At 42.7% G+C, this 23,918-nt stretch overlaps 1 protein-coding gene across 3 annotated transcripts in view; it reads left to right on the top strand.

Moving 5' to 3' along the window:
• Nucleotides 1-444: 444 nt before the first annotated feature.
• ZBTB46 (zinc finger and BTB domain containing 46) overlaps nt 445-23,918 on the top strand; it is a 29,431-nt gene continuing 5,957 nt past the window's right edge. The window contains exons 1-5 of one of the 3 annotated variants that reach the window (XM_072110855.1): nt 445-589; nt 5,597-5,704; nt 7,258-8,205; nt 17,511-17,777; nt 19,475-19,650. In XM_072110855.1, the coding sequence (XP_071966956.1) occupies nt 7,296-8,205; nt 17,511-17,777; nt 19,475-19,650 (1,353 nt within the window). In that variant the 5' untranslated portion in view covers nt 445-589; nt 5,597-5,704; nt 7,258-7,295. Of the gene's footprint in view, nt 590-3,640; nt 3,661-5,596; nt 5,705-7,257; nt 8,206-17,510; nt 17,796-19,474; nt 19,651-23,918 lie in introns of those variants that run through there. The other 2 variants (XM_072110854.1, XM_072110856.1) reach the window with 2 other exon arrangements.

Below are 23,918 nucleotides of genomic sequence, written 5' to 3'. Positions count from 1 at the left end.
GTCATCTATGAATGTGATAGTTGCAGCTGCTTTGTGTCCCGCTATCTTAGCAACCAGATGCAGCAGGATTACAGACGTCACACATGGCCGTGGGTACAGCATAGGAGAGGGGGCATTTAATGTGGTGAAAGGTGGCACACAATGGCCACGACTGGTAGGCGACACTGACCCTGAATGGCATTTCCTTGGTCACGTGGTCCTTAAGGCCCCCACGTGGTCTGGCTTCCCTACAGCCTCCCCTAAGCACAGAGCACATCCTTCCCAGTGGCTGACACATGGGCGGGGCTCGTAGAATTTATCCTGCCGCTTTGGCTAATGGGGCTCAGTTTTCTGGGCGTGGTATTGCACAACCCCGCCCTCCGGTGTAAGCCACGCCTAGTTATCGGTTTCTCTTCCTTCAGTGGGCGGTCTTTGGCTGTCAGTACGAAGTGTATGTGGGCGCGGCCTCCTGCTCTGTCTGACTCTGTAGACACCGCTCCCCCAGCCGGCTGCGAGGAAGCTCCGCCCCGGTCTCCGCCCCCAGCGCCGTCTGACAGTGTCGGGAACGCGCAGAGGAGACAGACACCGACTGACCGGAGACTGGACGCAGGTACGGGGGCGCACAGAACCGGGGCGCAGCGAATCACTGCTCTCACCGTCCTGCTGGGGGGATGGAAGCGGCTTCCGGGGGAGGGCGAGACTGTCAGGGTGGACGCTGTGTCCGGCCGCTCGGGGTCTCTAGATTATCAGATGTCTGCGTGGTTATTGTATGTCACACACATATGTACCGGGAGCAGTGTGACATAGCTCTGAGTGTATGGATGGAACACATATACGTAATACATGTATAGAGATGCACACATGGTAAGAAGTGTAAGGAAGCACCTGCACTCACACACCACTGTATACAGCAGCGCTATTCCTAAGGATGTACATGGCACTGGCACGCCTGGATCTCCCCCGTATGCTATAGGATGTAATGGTGACCATGCCCTGAGTACTGCATGACAGTATTATTCCTGTACATAATAGATGTTATGTGCTGGAGTAGCAGAGCTGAGTTTGTCATTTCTGAAGTTTTTATGAGGGGAAAGAAATCTACAGGTTTGTGTGTGTATTTCTATGTCTGCTGGTGTGGCTGCTCTGTGGGTGGGGGGATTTGCTCTGGGACACAGGGTGTGATATTTGGGTGTGTATATAACCTATTTACCATTACAAGTCAGAGGGGGGTTGTTATGCGGCTGCCAGTGGGTGTAGGGGGAATTATTCAGAGGGGCAGGTTGTTTTTAAGAATTTCCAGGTTTGTGAAAGATTACATTGTGTCTGTATTGCCTGTAATGGTGTGTGTTGTATTGAAGAGTTTGGTCACATCCAGTATTATTATGCGGGGGACTTGTAGCTCTGTGGTTTCCATCATCCTTTTGATGTACTCTTCTCTCTTCTATGCACCTCCTTACTGGCTGCTAACAGCGAGCAATAAATAGCTCACACATGAATAGGCTGATAAAGAGCAATCGCTTATAACAGCACACAAAATATATTATGTACAGCATTCTCACATTTAACTTTTGGGGACAAATGATAAGTTTGATACACAGGTCAAAACTCCAGAAACCTCAAGCCTTACTAGTCCTATTATACCATATAGGGTCATAAAAAATCCTATGGATACTGAGCCGGTTACAGGCCGCGGGCTCTGCTCGATGATGGCCCATTCCGGACTTGTCTTTGGTCAGTAATTATATGATCATCCATACATGTGTGCCAGGGGCATGGCACCCTTGGTACTATGTCAAAGTTCATTAGGAGGCTGTAGAAACTGGGTTAGGTGATGGCGGCAGGCACTGACTGGGTGCCACCTGTGCTCTCATATGCAGTGGGACAGAACTTTGTAAGTCTATTTTTGGGGCATTGAGGAAGGTGTTGCCTTCCTTGGGCAGGGCACTGAATGCTGTGCTTTGTACAGAGGTGGTTGCGTGCCAGGGACAGAACCTCCTCCCTTTTTTCCCCTTCCTCCTTGCTGCCCCCTTCTTTACTTTCACCTTTTCCCTTGTTTCCTCTTTGGTCTCTGTGTCTTCCTTACCATACCCTTCCTCCCTTCCCTCCTCCTTCCTGTAACCTCCAAAAGGGGAATTTGTGGAGCTGTGCTGCAACTGCACGCTGTCCCCCAGGGCTGCAGAGGGAGAGGGGGTATCTAAGCTACTGCCAACACAGAGAAAACACATTCTGCTGCTGCAGAAACAACACAGGTGTCTAAGGGGCTGTAGGTGGGAGCTCTGCGGATGGGGTTTATGCCTGAGCAGATTATGGAAGTGGAAAGTTTTAATTAAAACAGAGGCAGAAGTATGATCTAATGGTTTGTCATCTATTGTCACCCCTCATTACCATTCATATATGGGCACAATGGGAATGGGATCTCCTCAGTTTTGTGCTGATATCTGGCAGATGACATCAGAACCCACTTGAGATACGACACCCCCCTTCCACCAGCCCCCTGAATGAAGTGTGCGCCTTATTGATGGGATGCAGAGAAGATTTCCATTGATTCAGCAGAGACATCGATTACTACACACATAGAAGCCAATTCTGCATCCAAAATATCCATGTATCCATGCGTTTGGTGTGTATTCTCAAATGCTTTTGAGGTGTTATTTTGAGGATTGCTTTTAAGGCATGCTAGGAGTTGTAGTGTTAGAGCTACAGGTTGGAGCTCATTGGATGGATGCAGCTGTACATATCTTCCCATATGTTTGTTTCTGTGACTGATTTCCCAATTAGGGCAGTTTGGACAGGTGGTCACATGACGTGGGCTGTCATGTCTAGTGCTGCATTTTGCACATTTGTAGTCCTTGTCCCAGTATGAATTTGGTATAGTTTGGTCCTAGATGTCGTGTTGTCTGAGGATCACGTTGATTGTATTTTGCCCCCTGGCATCTAGCGGCGCTAAATACAATGCCCAGGGTCTGCAGCTCTCCAGTCTGTCCCAATGGTGTGCATTATATTGCTTCCAGTGACGCTTCTTATCTGTCGTAGGTGAATGAACTTGGGTCAAGTGGCATTTTTAGAATTCCACTGAGTGATGCCTGACTTTAAAAGGTAGAGTGGTGGCTATGGGATCATACAACGGTATAATGGGTAAATGGAAGGGGGTATGTGGCATTGTTTGGGAAAAACCATGGTATAGCAGGATGGATGGCCGAAAATAGTTTCAATTAGCCATTAATGTACAATTTCAGCTAAGTTGAATGTGCTTAAATGGAGCAATGGAGATAGGCAGTGTGCAGCAGTACAAATGATACTTATCTGCAAATAAATGGCCATGGAAAATGGCCACCACCAGTGGTAGTGTCGATAGCCTTCCAGGCCCCATAGCAAGGCAGTGTTGGATTCTTGAAAAAAAAATTTTTTTTAAATTTTATTTTGTCTGACTACATACATGTTTTTGTTGTCTGTAACTATAAAGGCACATAGGTGCTGTAGAACCCAGGTAGATGATTTTAAAAAGATTTGCAAAATTGTTACTTTTTTTTTTCTTTTAGATGTTTTGGAGCTTTCAGAATATTAGGCTCACTTTACACCACCATTTGTGGTGTCAGGCGCCAGAGATAACGGACACCACAAGCGGAGCTGTGAATTGATCTTAATGAATCAGAATTTAATCTGAACTTCAGGAAAAATTTGGTGAGCAGTAAGGCAAACAGCAGCAGGCCATACCCTTGCAATTTCACAGCGCCTTTAAATACCTGATCCCATAATCTCCTAAATTTGCTTGCTACCTGATTTTAGGGACAGATGTGAAAGAGTGGACTATTGAGAGAGTGCAGTTGCAGTCTGCAGTTGTTATAGGAAGAACAGGGCTGTTGGAGGATATTGTTGGTGACCATACTGCAGGCTTTTATTGATTGTTTTGGGGGGTCAATGCACCCTGTACATTGTTGCTACTGCAAACCATCATTTTAGGGTTAATAAACCCTGTTTGCTGCTGTTGCTCTTTCATTATTTAATACAGCGTGGCCCTCATTTAAGTGTTTGCGCCATTTTTCTCTCTGACTTTGCACTGAAAAGAACATGCAAACTGCTTGTACATGTGTTTATGAAGTGTTGGTATTGCGTTGTAGCTGCACTGTGTCCACCTCCTAACCCCGTGTCTGGTGCAGTTGGACTATGAGCCACATTTATTAATGCAACGCGACACAATTGTGTTGCGCACTTTGTTAAAGGTGCGCATTTCCCGAGCAGAGCAGGGTTCTTCAGGTTAGAGAAGAGTGTGCGCCAGTGCACACTTCACAGGCAAACTACACATAGTACTGTTTACACTAGTTTTTATAAAAGTGGGCCAATATATTGTAGATGCCTGGTTCGGTTGGCCTGTGTGAAATCCATATAGAAAATGTATCTGATGCACTCCTCTGAGGGCAGTGTAACCATTAGCTTCCGGGTCAGAGTGACTTTTTCAGAATGGACTTGCTCTTAATGTTGCAGCAACACACAGTAATGGAAATAATCATACTCTCACAGTACCCACAACTTGTAACAAATTAATTTGGATCAAATTGAATGTTTAGGAGAAATTTAGCAAAACGGTTTAATGAAATGATTGAGAAGTGGCTCATCTCTAATTAGTTTTATAGCTGGTATTCCCCCCCCCCCATGGTCTCAATTACTGAATTTTCTGTACTACAAACCCATCCTAAACCCTCGCCTCACTGCTCATCAGACTGGACCTGGACAGAGCATTGTGTGGAGATATGTGCTGTGATAGGTGATTTATTCTCTGTGTATGTGGAAAGGCGATCACCGGTTCATAGATCTGGAGAATCTCGTACTGAGGTTGATGGATTAAGTGAATTGCGGTTTGTGAGCAGGGAGAAAAGTGGGCCACTTGCTCCATGTGGGGCGGCTATCTGGGGCACTTTGTTCTCTGATAGTTTCTGTGTTTCTGTAATTTTCTTGCTCTGATTCCCGGTTATATTACACTATGTTTGCTTAAAGGGGCAGCACAGTTCTGCAGAAAAGACATACTTTGGAGGCAACATGTCTCCAAGGCCTGAGAATACCCTAGTAAAATAAAAATATGGACAAAAATTGTGCCCACTCAATCATTTCTTAAGCCATTCCAATGAATCAGGATTAGTAACATGATGGATGGACAGCTGCCATTTTTTACTTCTAGAATACTGTATTGGAAAAGCTGGGTGTATGAATGTGACTCGGAGTGGTATTTCTTAGTCAAGCATTAGGATTCTAGTGATAAGAATATGATACACAGCTGCTGTATGGCAATTTTGGTTGTGGCACATATTTTTTCTTTTTTACAGAGTGAGCTGTTTTGTTATTGTTTCAATTTTGTAGAAACTTTGTTGCAGTAATATAACTTGCACATTTAGGTACTGACCCTATAAAATGGTAACCAAAATGCATTGTACTCTCTTTTACCCTAAAGAATAAGCCTGTTAACAGCTTAAGTTAGATATTAACACATACTCTCTTATTCTCTATTATTGTAGCTGCTCTATAGGTGAAGAGGGGCTGGGAGCTCAGTCAGGGAGTAAAAGAATTGAATTGAAAGATTCTCCTGTTGATTATGTCACTTATTAATATTTACTATAATTTCCAGGGATTTGCACTCTTTCACTCCGGTGCCCGGGACATCATGACAGCAACCCCTCTGACACTTTGTCACTGTCAAGATTGCTAAGAAAGCCCGAGATTGTCTCTACACTTGGTGAGTTTTTAGTGTTTATAAAGTTATTGTCTATAGTAATGGTCTGTGTCTCCCCTGCTGTTACTACAACTCACATCATATGGGATTTATAGTCTCAAAAGCTGAGGAAAGATGGGTCTATGTTATTTTAATGGGAATTAAGGTTGACCATGCCCTTCAGATAGCTGTTCTCCAAACACGCCCATATACAAGTGTGCATGTGTTTTTAATGTGAAGAAGGGAAAAAGCTACTTCCAAGAAGAGTGTATAAGGGCCCAAGGGTATGTACTGTCTAAGACATCTAAGGTTTTTACTAACATTAGGTAGGTGGCTGCTGCCACAGCCTATATGCAGTACATCTTTGTAATATTTTTAGTTCACTTCTTAGAAAAGGTGAAGCACTAAAAACAACATAAAAGCATAACATAAAATGCAATTCATAGGGGCAGTGATTTTGCTGCACTTTTCATCCAACCACAGCCTGTAATTGCTGACAACTGGGTACAATGGATATATTATTACGTTGGAAACGGCACAGCGAATGTGCATAAAGTTCTGTATTTTAGATCTAGCCTTTGATATAATAATTCTAATATACAGTAATGTCCTGGTACCCTCGTGTCAGCAGAAATACATTGTATAAAGCCACTTGTAGCCTTATTTTCCCCTCCTCCACCCCATTGCATTTCCTTATTTTTCACCAATCTTCTGCCTGACAGTGGCTGTACCTCACCGTGCTGCTTACTTCTCTATTAATAGTGCAAATATCATTTACACCATCAGTGAAAAACTGTGTTGCTCGGTGTGCCTCTCCATCTACAGGATCACACTGCTCCATGACAGAGGTGTGAAAACCACAACTACTCATCTTGTGAGTGACACCTGGAGTGGTGACCAAGTCCATCTGTGAAGCTTGTGATCTCATGGTCTGGTGGGTGTTGATGATCAGCTTTTTAAGACCTTTAAGGTCCTGCTGCTGAGACTCAGACACCGAATCTTCTAGAAGTAGTCATTGACTGTAGATTGACATTTACAGTCTTTTGTAGCATGGTTCACCCCTGTACCTCTCTCTGATATGTATGTATGACTTTGACTCCATATTTGAAAGTTATGTCATACTGTCAGCCGCTGCCATCTCCTTTATTCTTTCCTTGTGTTTTCTTGGACTCGCCTCTCTGCTCAGGGATTGACACTAATCTCTGGGATTATTGTGACCACGATTTCACCGCCCAAAGCAAACCCCAATAGGGTGTGGGAAAGGGGGGTTGCTAGCGTTGTGGGGGAGGGGAGTAACCCCTTTGATGTTGTCTAATGTGGAATGTAGGATCCAGCCTCTTCAGCTTCTTTTGATCTTCATGGGGAAAGATTTGTACTTGTACAACGGAAACCATCACCCCACCCTCTTTGTAACACACATTACCTTTTGTAAAATATTATGTCTTTGACCTGTGACTCTCCACTGCTTGACAGAGCATGGTGAGACTTGGAGTACACCTACAGGATAATATCTTTTAATGTATAGAGTAACACAACTGCAGAAGTCATTAACCAAATCCATTTCTGTTTTATCATAGAAGTTTTGTGGGGGCCAATTAACCAAAGACGTCCACAAATGAATAACCGCAAAGAGGATATGGAAATCCCATCCCACTACAGGCAGCTTCTGAACGAGCTCAATGAGCAGCGACAACATGGAATCCTCTGTGACGTCTGCATCGTTGTGGAAGGAAAGATCTTCAAGGCGCACAAGAATGTCCTGCTTGGCAGCAGTCGGTACTTCAAGACCCTCTACTGTCAGGTCCAGAAGTCATCTGAACAGACCACGGTAACACAACTGGACATTGTCACAGCACAGGGCTTCAAAGCCATTATAGACTTCATGTACTCGGCTCACCTTGCACTGACCAGTAAGAACGTCATTGAGGTGATGTCTGCGGCCAGTTACCTCCAGATGACAGATATTGTCCAAGCTTGCCACAGCTTTATCAAGGCTGCTTTGGACATCAGCATCAAATCTGAGACATCTGATGAGCTTGTAGACTATGATATGGGTGCTCCTTCCAGTAGCGCCGAGGCCCTCCTTTCTGCTGTGGTGGCAGGCCGTAGTATCTCTCCATGGTTAGCAAGAAGGACAAGTCCAGCCAACTCTTCGGGAGACTCCGCTATTGCCAGCTGTCATGAAGGCGGCAGCAATTATGGCAAGGAAGATGCTGAACAAAAAGTGGACAGTCAAGATGAGGTGTCATCAGTATGGCCTGGAGAAATGTGCTATGGACAAATGCGGCTCAAAGAGGAGCAGGTCTCCCCATCTCATTGTATAGGAGGCAACAAAGGGGATCCAGGAAACATTTATGTAGAACAAGGGGATGGCTGGCAGCACTCGGGTCGCAGAAAGAACCGAAAGAATAAAGAGACTGTTAGGCACATCACACAACAAATGGTGGAGAACTGCAGAACGGGGTCCCCAGAGCCGTCCTTCATCTCCAGCACTCAGTGGCAGTACAGCAACCAGGACAATTCCGGTAAGTTTCATTTGTTGGCAATAGATATGGTTTCAATTATTACTTCCACGCAGGAGTTTAGTCCTGATATGGGATGCACTATTATGTACATACAGATTAGACCAGGTTTGGACTGCACTCCTTCATTTTGTTGAACAGGGTCGTCATAGCCTTGCCGTATGCATATCTATATTCAGGATATACTGATCTGATGGATGACGATATGCAATAAGACTTTTTTGTGAAAGTGAAACCATTAGGGGTAGGCCCGATTGAGAATCCTACACATAGCCTTTTGCTAAAACCTTTGCAGTGTGTCAATGAATGGAAATTTTTTTGTTAGGTCCACAATCTGGAAATCTGTTTTGTTAAACTGGTGCTCACACCAGGGCAGGTCTTGCAGGGACACGTTCTTGGATTTAAGGTGTGTGGTAAATTGTCATAAATTGTTTCCGTTCTCCTTATAGGTTATAGAATCCTTTCCGATTTTGCTTATTCCTTGCCTGTTATATTTCTTGTTGTTGCCTAGTTATCTGGTTTCATCGTCTTTGCCAGGCAGCCGCTCATTAGTAACTGTAACTAAGTATTTCTGGACACTGTCAGTATCCGCTTGTGGACGGCAAGCAGCGTTCAGCCCCCGGGTCACCGTGACCTTGCAGCTCTGGGCCTGTTGGTTTCCATGGAGATCCCGAAGCCTTGGCCTGGCATATGTAGCTTCAAATGTTACAAGACATATCCGCAGGTCTAGTTAGTAAAGTTCCTCTCCGGGATCTTGTTAGGATAATGCACTGAAATCCCAGGATTATGCTGTTAACCAGGGCTGTACAGGGCTTTAAGGATGGCAGGATGACTGAACGATTGGGTGTCCTCTTCACCCAACACACATCAGGAGACCTCACCCTCGCCCTCATTATACCACACAAAGAAGAGTAAATGAGACATACATGTCTGGAGACTTATCTGTCCCCAATTACTGCCAGTCAGAAAGCTCTGCTCCAAACCTTAATCCCTTTACATATGCGCCTCTTGGTCCAGGAAGGCTTACTAGTGATTTTCTGGGGATTGGCATGCTGTTCTAACAAGTCTTCTTTTCCTTTACCAAGACTAGAGAAGGTCGTTTACCACTAGACCTTGGGTGGTCAACTATTCGTTTTCATGCTTGAGAAACACTTGGCTGGTCTCCATGGCTAACACTTTTCATTTTGCAGATTCCACAGTAGAGGTTTTAAATACAAATTGCAAAGAATGAAACCTTGTTTTATACCCAACAAAACAAAAAGGTGTCCATTAAGTTTATAAGAGGTTGATATTGGTGACCATGTTTATTTTAAATGTAGTTGCCCTTGAGTTCTATAGGGGGCAGTAACCACCGTTCCTCCACCTCACTAGTGCATAGTGCCAAGGTGACGTATTAATGTATTACTTGCTAATATTTCCCATCTGTACAAAGGGAAGTGCTACAATGGAGAAGGTACTGGAAGAATGTCCTGATTTGATTAGAAGTGTGCTGGTATTGAGCCTACTATTCATTGGAGTATGTTGTTTGTTGTTTTGTTTTTTTTGTTTTGTTTTGTTTTTTTCCACTGAATAATACTTTCCACACCCTTTTTCGCTCCGGTACTGCTACACCTGGTTCCCTCCTCACTAGACTTCTTGGGTGTATCCTCAAGCCACAAGACACCCTGAGTGTCATTTGGAGGTTGGAGTTGTTGTTTGAACACCATCTCCTAGCATTTCTGTTGGTATTAGGGAAACATTCAGGGAATCCAGTGCAGTTGTGATGGGAAGTGTCTGTAGCAGAATGGATAGAGTGTACAAAAATATGCCGGAAAGTTGTTCTAGGTTAAATCAAATCAGAAGACAAGGGGGAAGAAAACTATGTTTAATCACCAGTGAGGAGATGGGGCTTCTTTACTGTGAGAACTGTCAATCTGTGGAATAGCCTGCCTCAGGCGCTGGTCACAGCAGGGAAAGTAGAGAGCTTCAAGAAGGGTCTAGCTGCCATTTTACACCAAAATAACATTGATGATAATGTTTTATAGTGAATTATTTTCCCTAAATCCCTTCCTTCTCCAATCCCTTCCCTTCCTTGGTAGAACTTGGACAGGTGTCTTTTTTTTCAACAGTATAAATTATGTAATATTAGTGCTTTACATAATGACTCTCCTAAGGTACTTTAAGTCTCTTTTCTCCATATCACTGCTCTTGATTGTTGAACAGGGTTGGTGTGAAAGAAGGCCATTTTGGAAAATGGCCATCTTTAAAGTAACCTTTAATGACACAGCCACACAACTGTAACCAGATTGGTCATAAACCTTATGGAACGCTTGTACCAGCTCCAGCCCATAACTTGTAAATGGCCACTCCCTTCTCACTTCATCAAACATGGCACCCAAAAGCCAAAGAATGTATTCACCATTGGAAAGAGAATATATTGTAGACTGGCTTTTCTAATAATTGTAATCCTGATTGATACCACAGGGAAATGTGGGGTTACTGTGCCTTTAACAAGGAAGAATGCAGTTTCTCCCGGGACTTTAGACCCTTTTTAGAAAATCATTAAAATGTCATTGAGTTGGAGGCTGAGCCTATTAAATCTAGTTAGATTAGAGAAGCTGTCTGGCCTAAGGCTTTTTACGTTTCACTACCTCCAGCAAATCCTCCAGGCAACTGGTTTGTTGCGAGCAATTATCCGGTGTGTGGGAGGTGGGAGCCGATGTGACTGGTCCAGTGGTGGCGGGTGGAGTTCCTGTTTATTTTTCCTGGTTTCTTGTAATTACTATTTTTTTTTTAATGCAGTTTGCTCAGCTTTCCTTCAGATGCCTTCCTTTTTTTCTCCCATTTACCATTGATGGAGTAGCCAGAAGAAAAAACTGTGGGCCCTTGGTTGTTGGGTTGATGCCACTGCAAGCTTATCCAAGTACAAGTACTGTGTCAACGGAGTGAGGAAAGAATGGAAGTGGTAACCAAACAATATTTGCCTGGTAGTAATTATAAATAAATCTTCCAAATTTGAATTGAGAGTCTTACAAATTGAACATCCTTGGGGACTTAATGGTCTAATAGACCACAGTTGTATCATACATTTGTGCCAGGGCGAAGGGGTTCATAATTTGATCCGGGGCCCGATCTTCTGAAGTTACCATTTCTCTGTTAGATTCTTTGTAACCAATACTTTTGAGGGTTGCATATGGCATAACTATTCTTCAACATGTGATAGCCGTGCTCATGGGATGTACAGAAAGTGTTTAGGCCCCTTTAAATTTTCACTCTTGATTTCATTGCAGCCAATTGGTAAAATAAACTTTTTTTTTTTTTTGCTCATTAATGTTCACTCTGCATTCCATCTTGACAGAAAAAACTGAAATGTACATTTTTTTTTTGCTAATTTATTAATTAATTACAATTATTGCTCAATATTCAGCTCAAAAGTCTTCCTGGGAATGGAGCAGCAAGTTTTTCACACCTGAATTTTGGGATCCTCTGCCATTCTACCTTGAAGATCCTTTCCAGTTCCCTTAGGTTGGATGGTGAACGTTAGACAGCCATTTTCAAGTCTCTCCCGAGAAGGTCAATTGGGTTTAGGTCAGGGCTCTGGCTGGGCCAGTCAAGAATGATCACAGAATTGCTCTGAAGCCACTGCTTTATTTTAGCTGTGTGCTTATGGTCATCATCTCCTTGAATCTTTGCTCCCAATCTGAGGTCTAGTGCACTCTGGAATAGGTTTACATCCAGCATCTCTCTGTACTGCCGCATTCATCTTTCCTTCAGTTTCAACCAGTCATCTTGTCCCTGTAGCTATAAAACACCCCCATAGCATGATGCTGCCAGCACCATGTTTCATTGTTGGGATTGACAGGTGATGGGCAGTTCCTGGTTTTCTCCACTTAAACCTCTTAGAATTAACATCAAAAAGTTCAATCTTCATCTCATCAGAGAATCTTATTTCTCATAGTCGTAGAGTCAAGGAGGAGAGGTTTCTGTGGGTACACTGTGCCATAAAAGTGCTAATGTGCTGGTGGAGGCTGCAGTGATAGTTGACTTTATGGAACTTTCCCATCTCATTACTGCATCTCTGGAGCTCATCCACAGTGATCTTGTTTTTTTTTTTACCTCTGTCATCAAGGCTCTTCTTCCACAATTGCTTTTTTGGACAGCATTTTAGTTAAATATGAGTGTTACAGCAAAGGGTCTGAATACTTATGACCATGTGATATTTCAGTTTTTCCTATATAATAAATTGGAAAAAGTATCTATATGTGTGTTTTTCTGTCAAGATGGGATGCAGAGTTTACAGCAAAAGAAATTTCTTTCATCTTACCAATTGGCTGCAATGAAACAGAGAGAAAAATTTAAAGGGGCTGAATATTTTCCATAACCATTGTAATTCCCAGAATGCCGGCACATGCATCAATTGCTTCAGAGAATTAAACATCCAGACTTCTGTTGTTTTGGTCCTAACCATAAAAGCATTTCTCAGCTGTGTGTTATGCAGCTACGTTAAAGTCAGTACAAGTCTTGTGTCCACTCTGGTAGTTGGGGCTGTTTTTCGATGGTCGTCCATATAGTCTGATTTGGTGCAAAATAGATGCCACACGTGTGCAGGATCAGCACGGTCCTGTAAATAAATCCAAATGTGAATTGGAAGTGTAACCCTTCCATTGCTCTGTTTACTGTGAATTCTAGAGATATCGAATGTGTCTGGTAGCTGCTTATCGCTACATTCTATTGAATTAACTTGCATTCTCAATTGGTGAACGTTGGTGTGAATGCTTCCTCACAGAGTCTGTATCAAAAGACATTTCCTTAGATGCTTTTTTTTCCCATGCAGATAAGTGGCAGCAGAAGTGAATAATTGGCCGAACATATGACCTGCTGTTATACACAACATGTTAGTGGTATGATTTAGTGTGTTTTTCTTTTCAGATGGTCCTCTTTGCTCACAGGAGCATGTAGGGAATGTGAGGGTTAATTCCGTTTTCCTATCCCTACCCTACATTCCTATTTCCCCAGGCTCCCGACCTGCACCCCCCACCCCCCTCACCCCCTCCCTCTATTCCCTATGGCAGTGATTTTCAACCAGTGTGCCGTGGCACACTAGTGTGCCGCAACACATGGTCGGGTGTGCCGTGGGGAAAGTTCCCCAAACTATGGTGCCCCCTGTGTTTTGTTTCCCTGCAATGAGCAGCGATGCGCAGTCACGGCTTCTTACAATGTAGGAGACGTGTACAATAACACATGCGCAAGCTTTGAACCTCGCGCGACAAAATGACGTCACCGAGGCCGGCGCATCATCCTGAGAGCTGAGAGACTCTCGCATTTGCCCACCGCCAAGGTAATGCCCACCAATAATGCTGACTATATGAGCTTTTGCCTGAGTATATGAACTGTTGGCAGAATACTCAGCATATGAGCTGGTACTTTTAGAACTCCAGCAGTATACTGCATATAACAATGAGAAATGTAAAATGAGAAATACTATAGTCATGAGGCTGGAGTACTACAAGTACCAGCTCATATGCTGAGTATATGAGCTGGCACTTGTACTCTGGCCTCATGGCCATAGTACTAATCATTGTACCCCTTTATTTTGCAGTATATGAGCCACATAATAATCAGCACCATATACTAAAAACAGGGAGAAACTGAGAACTGTTGAGGAAGAGCTTTGTGTGTGTCTTTTTACCATTCCTGCCAGGATATCCCTTTTGTGTTTATCGAAACAGGCCCAGGTTTCACACTGAGTGAGTAAAATAAATTTAGAATCTATATTATTAACTATATGTATAATATGATTGTTTTAGTGTCATTTTGTGCTATTTTGGTTGGTGGTGTGCCCCAGGATTTTCTACGTATAAAAAGTGTGCCGCGGCTCAAAAAAGGTTGAAAATCACTGCCCTATGGTAACTGCAGTGTCTGCTTCAAATGCTTAAAGCCTTTCATACCCCTGATGTCACACACCTGAGAGGCACTTTCATCAGATTCCAGCTCAACCCTGTCCCTCAGCAGTTCATCATCTTTCAGGCCATGATACCTGTGTCCTATAAACAGTGGTACTGTGACATTTGCTCACATAGCATTTTTCTAAATGGTTAGTTGGCAAAATATTAGAAAAGCCATGAACTATGGACTGCTACAGCAATAGTTGTAGACTCCAACCTGTTCTAGCTATTGAGGCATGCTGGTATATGTGTTCCCCCCCATCAGCTGGTGACCCACAGATTGGGGACTGCTGCCATAAAGTATCATAGTGATTCGAGTTTCACCCAGTGGTTGTCAAAAATCTGCACAGCTAGGAATGTGTTTTTAAGAATATGGCACATACGGTAGATTCTTAAAGACCCAAGGGCCAAGCTACTGTGCCATAGATGAGATGATTCATAACTTCAAGGATATGTCGTTTCTGCTATCAAGATAATATCTAACACAGGCTGGATTCACAGAATGTGCCAGCTTCAGTCTTCCACCCTAGATAATTTACTTCAGATAACTAGATCAAACCAACCAAACCTCACCCTTGCTCCAGTCCCGACTGAGAGGGTGCCAAGAGCTGATATCAGGACGGTAACCAGGGCGCAGGTCCTCTTTGTATGCCCAAGCATATTGACCAACCCATCCCCTCCCCCACTAGGTTCCACAGGTAGACGAAGATCTTATCAGAAGACTAGGGTGGATCTGCTAGATTCTGCATAGTGCTGTTATCCTGCAGCTTGTCCTAGAGCTCAGTCTTAGAGTTTTTTGTATTTTGCAAGTTCTCATGTATGGCCATTTATGGCGCCAATGTCTTCAAAAGCCTTTATACAGACTGTACTTGCCGACAGGTCCTTACAGATGGGCTCACCTGCTGGCTCTTTTAATGGCAATTCCTTCCCATGCCGTTTGGCTAGTATTTTAGGGTTCACTTTTTAGAAGCTGTTGCGTGGTTGTTGGCTGCCTAAACCAGAAAGTAAGGGTCATAAAACTGTGCTGATTCTAAAAAGATAAACTGCAACCCCACATTCCTAGCCCGTCCTGAGAAATCCTCCCTTCCCACAGGCGCTCCAGCTCCCATGTCATCGGGTTACCCCCACCCTTCTTCCCCAGACTCCCACAGCCTGTTCTCACATTCCCCACCAGAGCACATAATGCCCTCCGATAGATCCTCTCTCACCTGCTCATCTTCCCTCCTTTCTATGTTAGTCATCACCCACTTACGCACCATCTTAACCCACACCCTCTAGTTGAGCACTGGCCAAATTGCCAAATAGAATGCCAAATTGTAAATGTAGAGGTTAGTGCTCAGCATTCCTCCAGCTTCCTGCTTTTACCTGCCATCATTTGAATATGGTAAAAATTGATGCAAATAAAACTCATAATGTAGTTGAAATGGTAAAACCTGTCTTGGTGATATCTTGCCGTTCTTGGTACAAAGTCTGTACCCTTTTCACACCCCTTTTCTTGGTTTTGGAGACCTCTTTACTGCTATTTGTCCCTCTGTGCAGTTTGTGACTTTTGTCGCACCTTTTCTGACTTATAAGCTACACTACCTCTGACCCCTGTTGCTAAATGCCTCTCGTCTTCTGTTACCTTTTAGCGCTGTTTCTCCTCTGTAACCCTCTGCCTCTGTTCTGCAGTATCTAAACTCTAACCTTAAATCTGATTACTGCCTTTTTTGAAAAATGTTCAAAATGAAATGTAATGTCTTTTTTTTATCTCTGTCCCTCATATGTTCCCCTTGGCATCCTCCTCCACATACCCCCCCCCCCCCCCCCCATCTACCCCTATTGCTTCGCATTACTGTGACCACATGTGCTAAAACCTGTTGGTGTGGAAGTGTACAGTGATGTGGCACTCCCCACTCTCCCACCCCCTTGGTAAATCCATATAATCCCTAATTGCCCCCTTTTCCTTTTACTATGGGAGCCGCTCACACCCTTTTTAGCTCCACATTTTAGCACCGCACTCAACTTTACAGCGGAGGCCCAGGTGATTTTTGTGTAAATTTTTAGTTCCTGAACCCTTAGAGGGTAACTCCCTCTTGTAGTTATAAGCATCCTAATTATTGAGTTGGACTTGTTACAAGCCCTGAAATCCCAACGCTGTAAATGTTCTGTTTCTTCGGAAAACTAAAGTACTAATCGGCTCCAATGTATGTTATATGTACAATTATATTATTGTATGATCTTTATTATGTTGTGTTTTTATTATGTATCTTTTGCTGTGTTTAATCTGAATTGTTGGAAGGATGTTACACGGCAGGAGGAGCTGAGCGGATTGTACATAGTGTCTTATATGCAGGCAGGATGTTATAGAGCAAAAGGATGTTATACAGTTTCCTATCTAAAGGGTTTTGATGATTAGATGTCTTTTTGGCTAAAATTTCTGGTGCCTATAAATTCCCACTGCTGCTGGATTATATAGTGTATAAACACTTTATGCTGGATTATATCTGGTGTAGAATTTTGATTAGTGACTTTTATGTATATATATGTCAAGGTTATCCCTCATGTGTATCATTTAATAAGGGCAAAATGCCTGTGTGAACCATCTCTAAGTTGTTTTATGCAGATTGTCTTGTATCCATTGTATTGAGGTGACACTTTGTGATCATCCTCATGGAATCCACTTTAAATTCTAATAAAAGGCTGTTTGCTATTTCTAATCTAAAGGCAAGACTAAGATGAGCCTGCCCCTTGCTGCCATGTATCATGTACCTCCAGCTCGCTGCTTTAATGGGCTCGGACTCTTCTATAATTCATGGCTGAACTAATCTGACCAGAGCTCTTGCCGGTTAACCCTTGCTATACCGACCATATACCATGCAAGGGTCTGTGTCATCCTCCAAAAATGCATTGCTTACATTTCCGATATCTTATATTATAGACAAGCTTGGAGTATGAGCACAAATGTATGGCAAATGCTGTGATACAGCAATATACATGGTGTAATTATAGTTAAACAGAACAGAATCTTTCCTTTCCCTATTTTCCAGTAACCAATGCAGTAGCCACTATATGATTTTCTTTACTTACATGGATTTTTGTAAAATCCTGAATGGATTGTGGAAATTGATAACCATATGCTCCGCCCATTGTTGTGGTAATGGAGGTGTATAGAGACTTGTGTTATGTTTGCCAATGAGAAGGGAATAAGACCTAGGTCCAGTTACTCTATGGAAACTCTACCCTCATTGTACACCCTACACTGAGAGAACATGGCTTATGGTGGCATGTAAGTGGGTTATCTGTCACTTTAGATTGATAAAAAAAAGTTGAATTTAAATTGCAAGCTCTAGTGTGATTACAACTTCCCTTTCAGGTCACAATTATTTCAACTTTTTCTTTTAGGAGATGACGTGACTGTGATAGAACCAGGCAGTTCTGACAGCCGAGAGGAACGGGTAGACTTGTACTCTCAAGGAGAAGAGTCCTTACAAGGCGGGGAACCCAATTACATACCTCACACGCTGGGCCTGGAAAAAGATGACAATCACCAACAGGTCACCAGCGTATCCAACCTGCGCAGCGCCCTTCTGAGCAAAAACAGTCTGCTGTCCCTCAAGGCTGATGTCCTGGGCGAGGAGAGTTCCCTTCTTTTTGAATACCTGCCCAAAGGTACCCACTCACTCTCTCGTAAGTTCCTCTCTTCTTTGTCTGTCATTCTTGTCCTTTTTACAACTGTGTTGCCAATTCCAAGCTTCTGAATACTACTTCTATCAATAAATGCTGATCATAGGGGCCCTAGAAACTAACAGCACTCCCTCCTCTTAATTGATAGCTGGTCCTTGTAACCCCTTACACCCCTTGGGGGTGTAAATTAAAATAGAATCTTGGGCCAAATTTTAATACTATTCTGCTGATGCCAATACCAACCTCTACCCCACACAAACCTCTAACTTTTTTGCCTGAAATATTGGCAAATATATGGGTCATTTATTTGTTTCTGGAACTTCTATTATATTTGTGTTTCTATATCCTAACGCTAGCAATTTACAAAATTTTACACATGAATGACAACATGAGTTCCTCCATTAAGCTAGTTTGCTAGTGTCTACAGGATAGGGAATAACAATCTGATCAATCAGGCTAGGATTACTGCAACCCCCACTGATCACCAGATCGAGGGTCCCATTCTCACTAACTGCTGGAGCAGCAATTTAAGCATGCTTCCTGACACTCCATTAAATACTACGGGGGGGGGGGGATTTATCATACCTGTGTATGATGGGGGCCTTGCCCCCATCTGTCCCGCCGGATACATCAAGATGTGCAGGCCTCTAGATGTATTGGGGGGGGGGGGGGCTTGTCTTCTTGTTAAACTGCACCAGGTCCGTCCTGAATAATTTGCAGAAAAACCCTAAGAATGAATGCCCTGTGCCCACGTGACGTGAAGGTGGCACAAATACTTGTAGTGCACAAGATGGTGTAGAAGCAGTGATAAATGATCCCTTAAGCAATTACTGATGTTCCAATAGTATTGAGTGGCAGGACACATGCTTGACCTGCCGCTCCACCCATTAGTGAGAACGGATGAACCTGTATTTGACATATTCCTGTCATCTCTGAGTCTGAGGTAATTGCTTTCTTTATTATAAAGTTTGTTTCCCCTCCCCTCATTTACTATGTGGCTTCTGATGACACCGCCCGGATTTTACTGTCCCTCTTGCTTTGATGTGGGCCGCTCTGCTGGTGACAGCTTTAGTTTCTCACCTGTAATTTGCCAATCACCAAAGTTTATGATGGTTTACAAATAAAATATTAAGTAATATTTAGCATTCCGCTCATAGAATTAAAGGGATATTGTTTTTGGCTCTGGGGATATGGCTGTTTACATTTATCTTTCCAGACTTTAGGAATAGGGACTAAAACGGACAGGATAGAAGTGCTAGCAATGAGGAATGAGGCGCTGTGTTTAGCCTAGGTCCCTAGGTACTGGCCATTGTCCCCTTATAACGATGTGCTTGTGATTTCTAATGTTTGAATGCCTAGATTCCTGGTCCCCCTTGTGGCTGCAGAGAGGTATGCACATAGGTGGGTCTCTGTCAGGTTATCTAAGGACACTGATTAGCATGGCACTTTTGTGCCCAACATGGCATTGGGCAGAAAAAGATGGGAACTGGGGGGAGGTATCTTTAGGTCTTACTGGAATAATCCAGGAGTATAAGAATCAAGATTCAGTCTTTCCATGTGAGGCAGGTCTTCTCAGCAGTGCTACAAGTCATATTGTATTAATATACATCAGTTTGATACCTTGCACCTTTCTATATGGTTATTAAAGTAAATCTCGAACTCCTTTTTCTTATCTCCTGCAGTGAACGAGTTCACGGTTATCCGAAAGAAGTTCAAGTGTCCGTACTGCAGCTTCTCTGCCATGCACCAATGCATCCTAAAGCGACACATGCGATCACATACAGGGGAGCGGCCATACCCCTGCGAAATATGCGGCAAGAAGTTTACAAGGAGGGAACACATGAAACGCCACACACTGGTAAGTGATGGAACTGAGAGGCATACTTTTACTAAGGGGAGCAACATTACTTTCTTTGTGGAAAATGTAGCTCCTCTTCCTCATTTTATGTACACAGGGCAGTATTGTAGTAATATTTTTGTGTAAAGGAGCATTGTTGTCGTAGTTTTACATATGGGGCAGTATTATAGTAGTTACTGCCCCCATGTACAAGAATATAACTACTTTAATACAGCCCTCAGTGTACAAAAATATAACTACTACAATACTGCCCCCTATGTACAAGAATATAACTACTATAATACTGCCCACTATGTACAAGAATATAACTACTATAATACTGCCCACTATGTACAAGAATATAGCTACTATAATACTGCCCACTATGTACAAGAATATAGCTACTATAATACTGCCCACTATGTACAAGAATATAGCTACTATAATACTGCCCAATATGTACAAGAATATAGCTACTATAATACTGCCCACTATGTACAAGAATATAGCTACTATAATACTGCCCACTATGTACAAGAATATAGCTACTATAATACTGCCCACTATGTACAAGAATATAGCTACTATTATACTGCCCACTATGTACAAGAATATAGGGGGCAGTATTATAGTAGCTATGTACAAGAATATAACTACTGTAATACATGTACAAGGATGTATTACAGTAGTTATGTTCTTGTACATAGGGGGCAGTATTATAGTAGTTATATTCCTGTACATAGGGGGCAGTATTATAGTAGTTATATTCTTGTACAGTATTAAAGAGAACCCGTCATGCAAAATAACCCCCCTAAACTAAATATATTTTCATAAACTGCCATTAGAGAGCATTGCCTCTATCCCTTCATTGTCCCTCTACATGCCTGTAAACCTGAGCAAAGAGGTCCTAAAGCTGTATGCAAATGACCTGTGAAATGTCCAATGAAGCATTAGCATATTCAAGCTGTCCACTCTATTCATGAGTGGGAGGCACAGCCACACCCCCAGTGCATGACTGACAGCCTGTATAATGGTGTGAGGCTGTATAATGATGTGCTTCCTGGTGCTGGTGGCCACGCCCCCTGCAGCCTGTGTGTGCATGTGTGTGTATATAGGAGAGATACAGCAGCTCCAGGCAGCCATGTTACAGCAGAACATGTCAGATTCATGTGTAGCTGATGTCTGTGTATTAGGAGGATGCAGCATGTCAGCAGATGCAGCACAGACACTAGCCATGCTTTACTATACATTACACACAGACATGAGCAGGGGGAGGAGAGGGGAGGGGGAAACAGGGGTGACATCACTGCCTCTGACCATGTGACCAGCCTCATTTACATGATAAAAAATAGATGATTTTACAATGATTAATGTATGAAATTACTAGATAAAGGCTGTGATGGGATCCTTGTGATCTGCTCCAACAGGTAGTAGTGACAGGACAAGTGACACAGACCTGATGACAGGTGTCCTTTAAAGTAATCTTGTACATTAGGTAATTTTTATAGCACTTTTGTTCTTGCAAATAGCAATAGTATTATACTAGTTTGGGGACACTATTATAGTAGTCAGTTATAGTTGTATATAATTATAGTAGCTTTATTCTTGTCCTTTCAACTGGGAGCAGTATAAGGATGTTTTTACGTGGTTTAAAGGAAACCCACCTTGATGAATCTACCATGAGAAGTAGATCTCAAGGTCGATTCCTCCTGCCTGCCTCTGCCCTAATCTTTAATATTTTTTGAACCTAACTTGTTAAAAACTTTATTTTAGTAATATGTAAATTACCTGCAGAGGCTACTGCATGCCTTAGTAGCCTCTGTAGTTAATTTACATATTGCTAAAATAAAGTTTTTTAATAAGTTGGGTTAGGTTGCAGAATTATTAAATTACAGATTAGCGCAGAGGCAGGCAGGATGAATCTACCATCAGTTCTACTTCTGATAGTAGATGCCTCTTGGTTGGTTTCCTTTAAGGCTTGGCAATTTTGCTAGAAAAGGGATGCTTTTTTATATTAACCCCTTAACGCTCTGCACGGCGCAGAGGTATAAGGGATGTATGAAGAGGGCTCACGGGCTGAGTCCTCTTCATACAGAGGTGGGGGTTGTTGCATATTGCACCGATCGCGGCTATTAACCCTTTCAACACCGCCGGCAAAGTCGCCGGCGGCGTTTAAAAGACGGGGGGCGGCGATCGGTTGCCATGGTAGCCTCGGGTCTTCGTTTGACCCGAGACTATCTGGCATCTGCAGATTCGTTACAATGAGCCAGCGGCTCATTGTAATGAATGTGCTGCAAAAATGCCATATATTGCAATACAGAAGTATTGCAGTATATGGTAGGAGCGATCTGACTATCTAGGGTTAATGTACCCTAGATGGTCTAAAAAATAGTGAAAAAAAAAAAAGAAAAAAAAAAGTTTAAAAAAGAAAAAAAAATTAATAAAATATTAAATTCAAATCACCCCCCTTTCCCTAGAACGGATATAAAACATAATAAACAGTAAAAATCACAGACATATTAGGTATCGCAGCGTCCCAAAATGCCCGATCTATCAAAATATAAAAACGGTTACGGGCGGCGGTGACCTCCAAGGCGGGAAATGGCACCCAAATGTCCGAAATGCGACTTTTACACCTTTTTACATAACATAAAAAATTAAATAAAAAAATGATCAAAATGTCGCACAGACCTCAAAATGGTAGCAATGAAAATGTTGCCTCATTTCGCAAAAAATGACCCCTTACACATCTCCGTGCGCCAAAGTATGAAAAAGTTATTAGCGTCAGAAGATGGCAAAAAAAATTTTTTCTTTTTTTGTACACATTCGTTTAATTTTTGAAAATGTATTAAAACACAATAAAACCTATATAAATTTGGTATCACCGCGATCGCACCGAACCAAAGTATAAAGTAGGTGTGTTATTTGGAGCGAAGAGTGAAAGTCGTAAAAACTGAGCCCACAAGAATGTGACGGTGCGTTTTTTTTTTTTTTATTTTTCCACATTTGGAATTTTTTTTCAGCTTCGCAGTACACGGCATGTTAAAATAAATAACATTACGGGAAAGTAAAATTTGTTACGCACAAAATAAGCCCTCACACAGGTCTGTACACATAAAAATGAAAAAGTTATGGATTTTTGAAGTTGGAGAGCGAAAAATGAGCCGAAAAACCCTGCGTCCTTAAGGGGTTAATCTTGGTATTGTTAAAGGTGTAAACAAATAATAAAATCCTAGATGCTATTAATGCTTTTCTTTATGTTAAGATGTGTAGGAGAGAAGGTGGACACTGTTATATTAGATGGGGGATAATAAGCAGCAACAACACTTGAAGTCTTACTTATAAATATGGGGGGGGGGGAGTTTATGTATACTGTTCATGGTAATGTGATGTCACACAGGTGCACAAGCCGTTAAATACACCTTTGTGTCCATTACATTACATGACATGAACGGATATCTATCCACTGGTAGTAAACATAGAAGCTTTGTATAGCAGGTCAGCAAGCAGACATCTTGAAAACCCTGAGGAATTAATACAGAAAGTATATTGAAAAACTGTATAACTTTTCCTTACACAAACAATATCAATTGTTTGCTGAAAGTTGCTTACTACTTTTCCTTAAATAGGACGTGTCACCCAAAAAAAGCACTAGGAACTGTTAACTAAAGACACAGCATTTCACACATATAATTCCAACCTGTCTCCATCAATCCTGATGTTTAAAATTTGGGTTGCCCCGGGATTCGACCATAAATCTTCTGACTTGGGGTCAGGCATGGCAGATTCTTGTCATGAATAGCTTCTACTGTCTGCACAATGCAGTGCTCTCTGCCTCTTGCCCCTCCCCCCATACATTACAAGACCAGCTCAGCTACTCCTGCTGACAATAGTGATGGGAATTACGGTTCTTCATAGTGAGCTGGCTCATTAGGCTCCGCTCACAAAGGAGAGATGGCTCTTCTGGCTCCTGAAGGGCTCCCTGTGAAATATACTATAGGGAGCAGCAGGCCAGTCGGTCACCCCTCACCACTCCCAATTGTATTGGGTTAAAAGGGGTGTGGTGAGCCGGTTAGGGGCAGGTTTAAGGGAGCCGGCTCTTAAAACCGGCTTGTTCGCGAACTGCACATCACTAGCTGACAAGCAGCCTGCAAAGACATACTCTACTAGCTACAGATGAGATCTTTTGGGCAGGGGAAGGTGGGTGAGTAGGTGTGTGTTCGTTCTCAACATCTCTCATCTTTATCTGTTTCTATGTATCAGATACTAGTGAATGCTCAGAAGCTAAA

Source organism: Engystomops pustulosus, chromosome 6 (genome assembly GCF_040894005.1).
Source record: "Engystomops pustulosus chromosome 6, aEngPut4.maternal, whole genome shotgun sequence".
In the NCBI taxonomy this organism is placed as follows: domain Eukaryota; kingdom Metazoa; phylum Chordata; class Amphibia; order Anura; family Leptodactylidae; genus Engystomops; species Engystomops pustulosus.
Note: the sequence above shows the minus strand (reverse complement) of the source record. Positions and strands in the feature narration are given on the sequence as shown.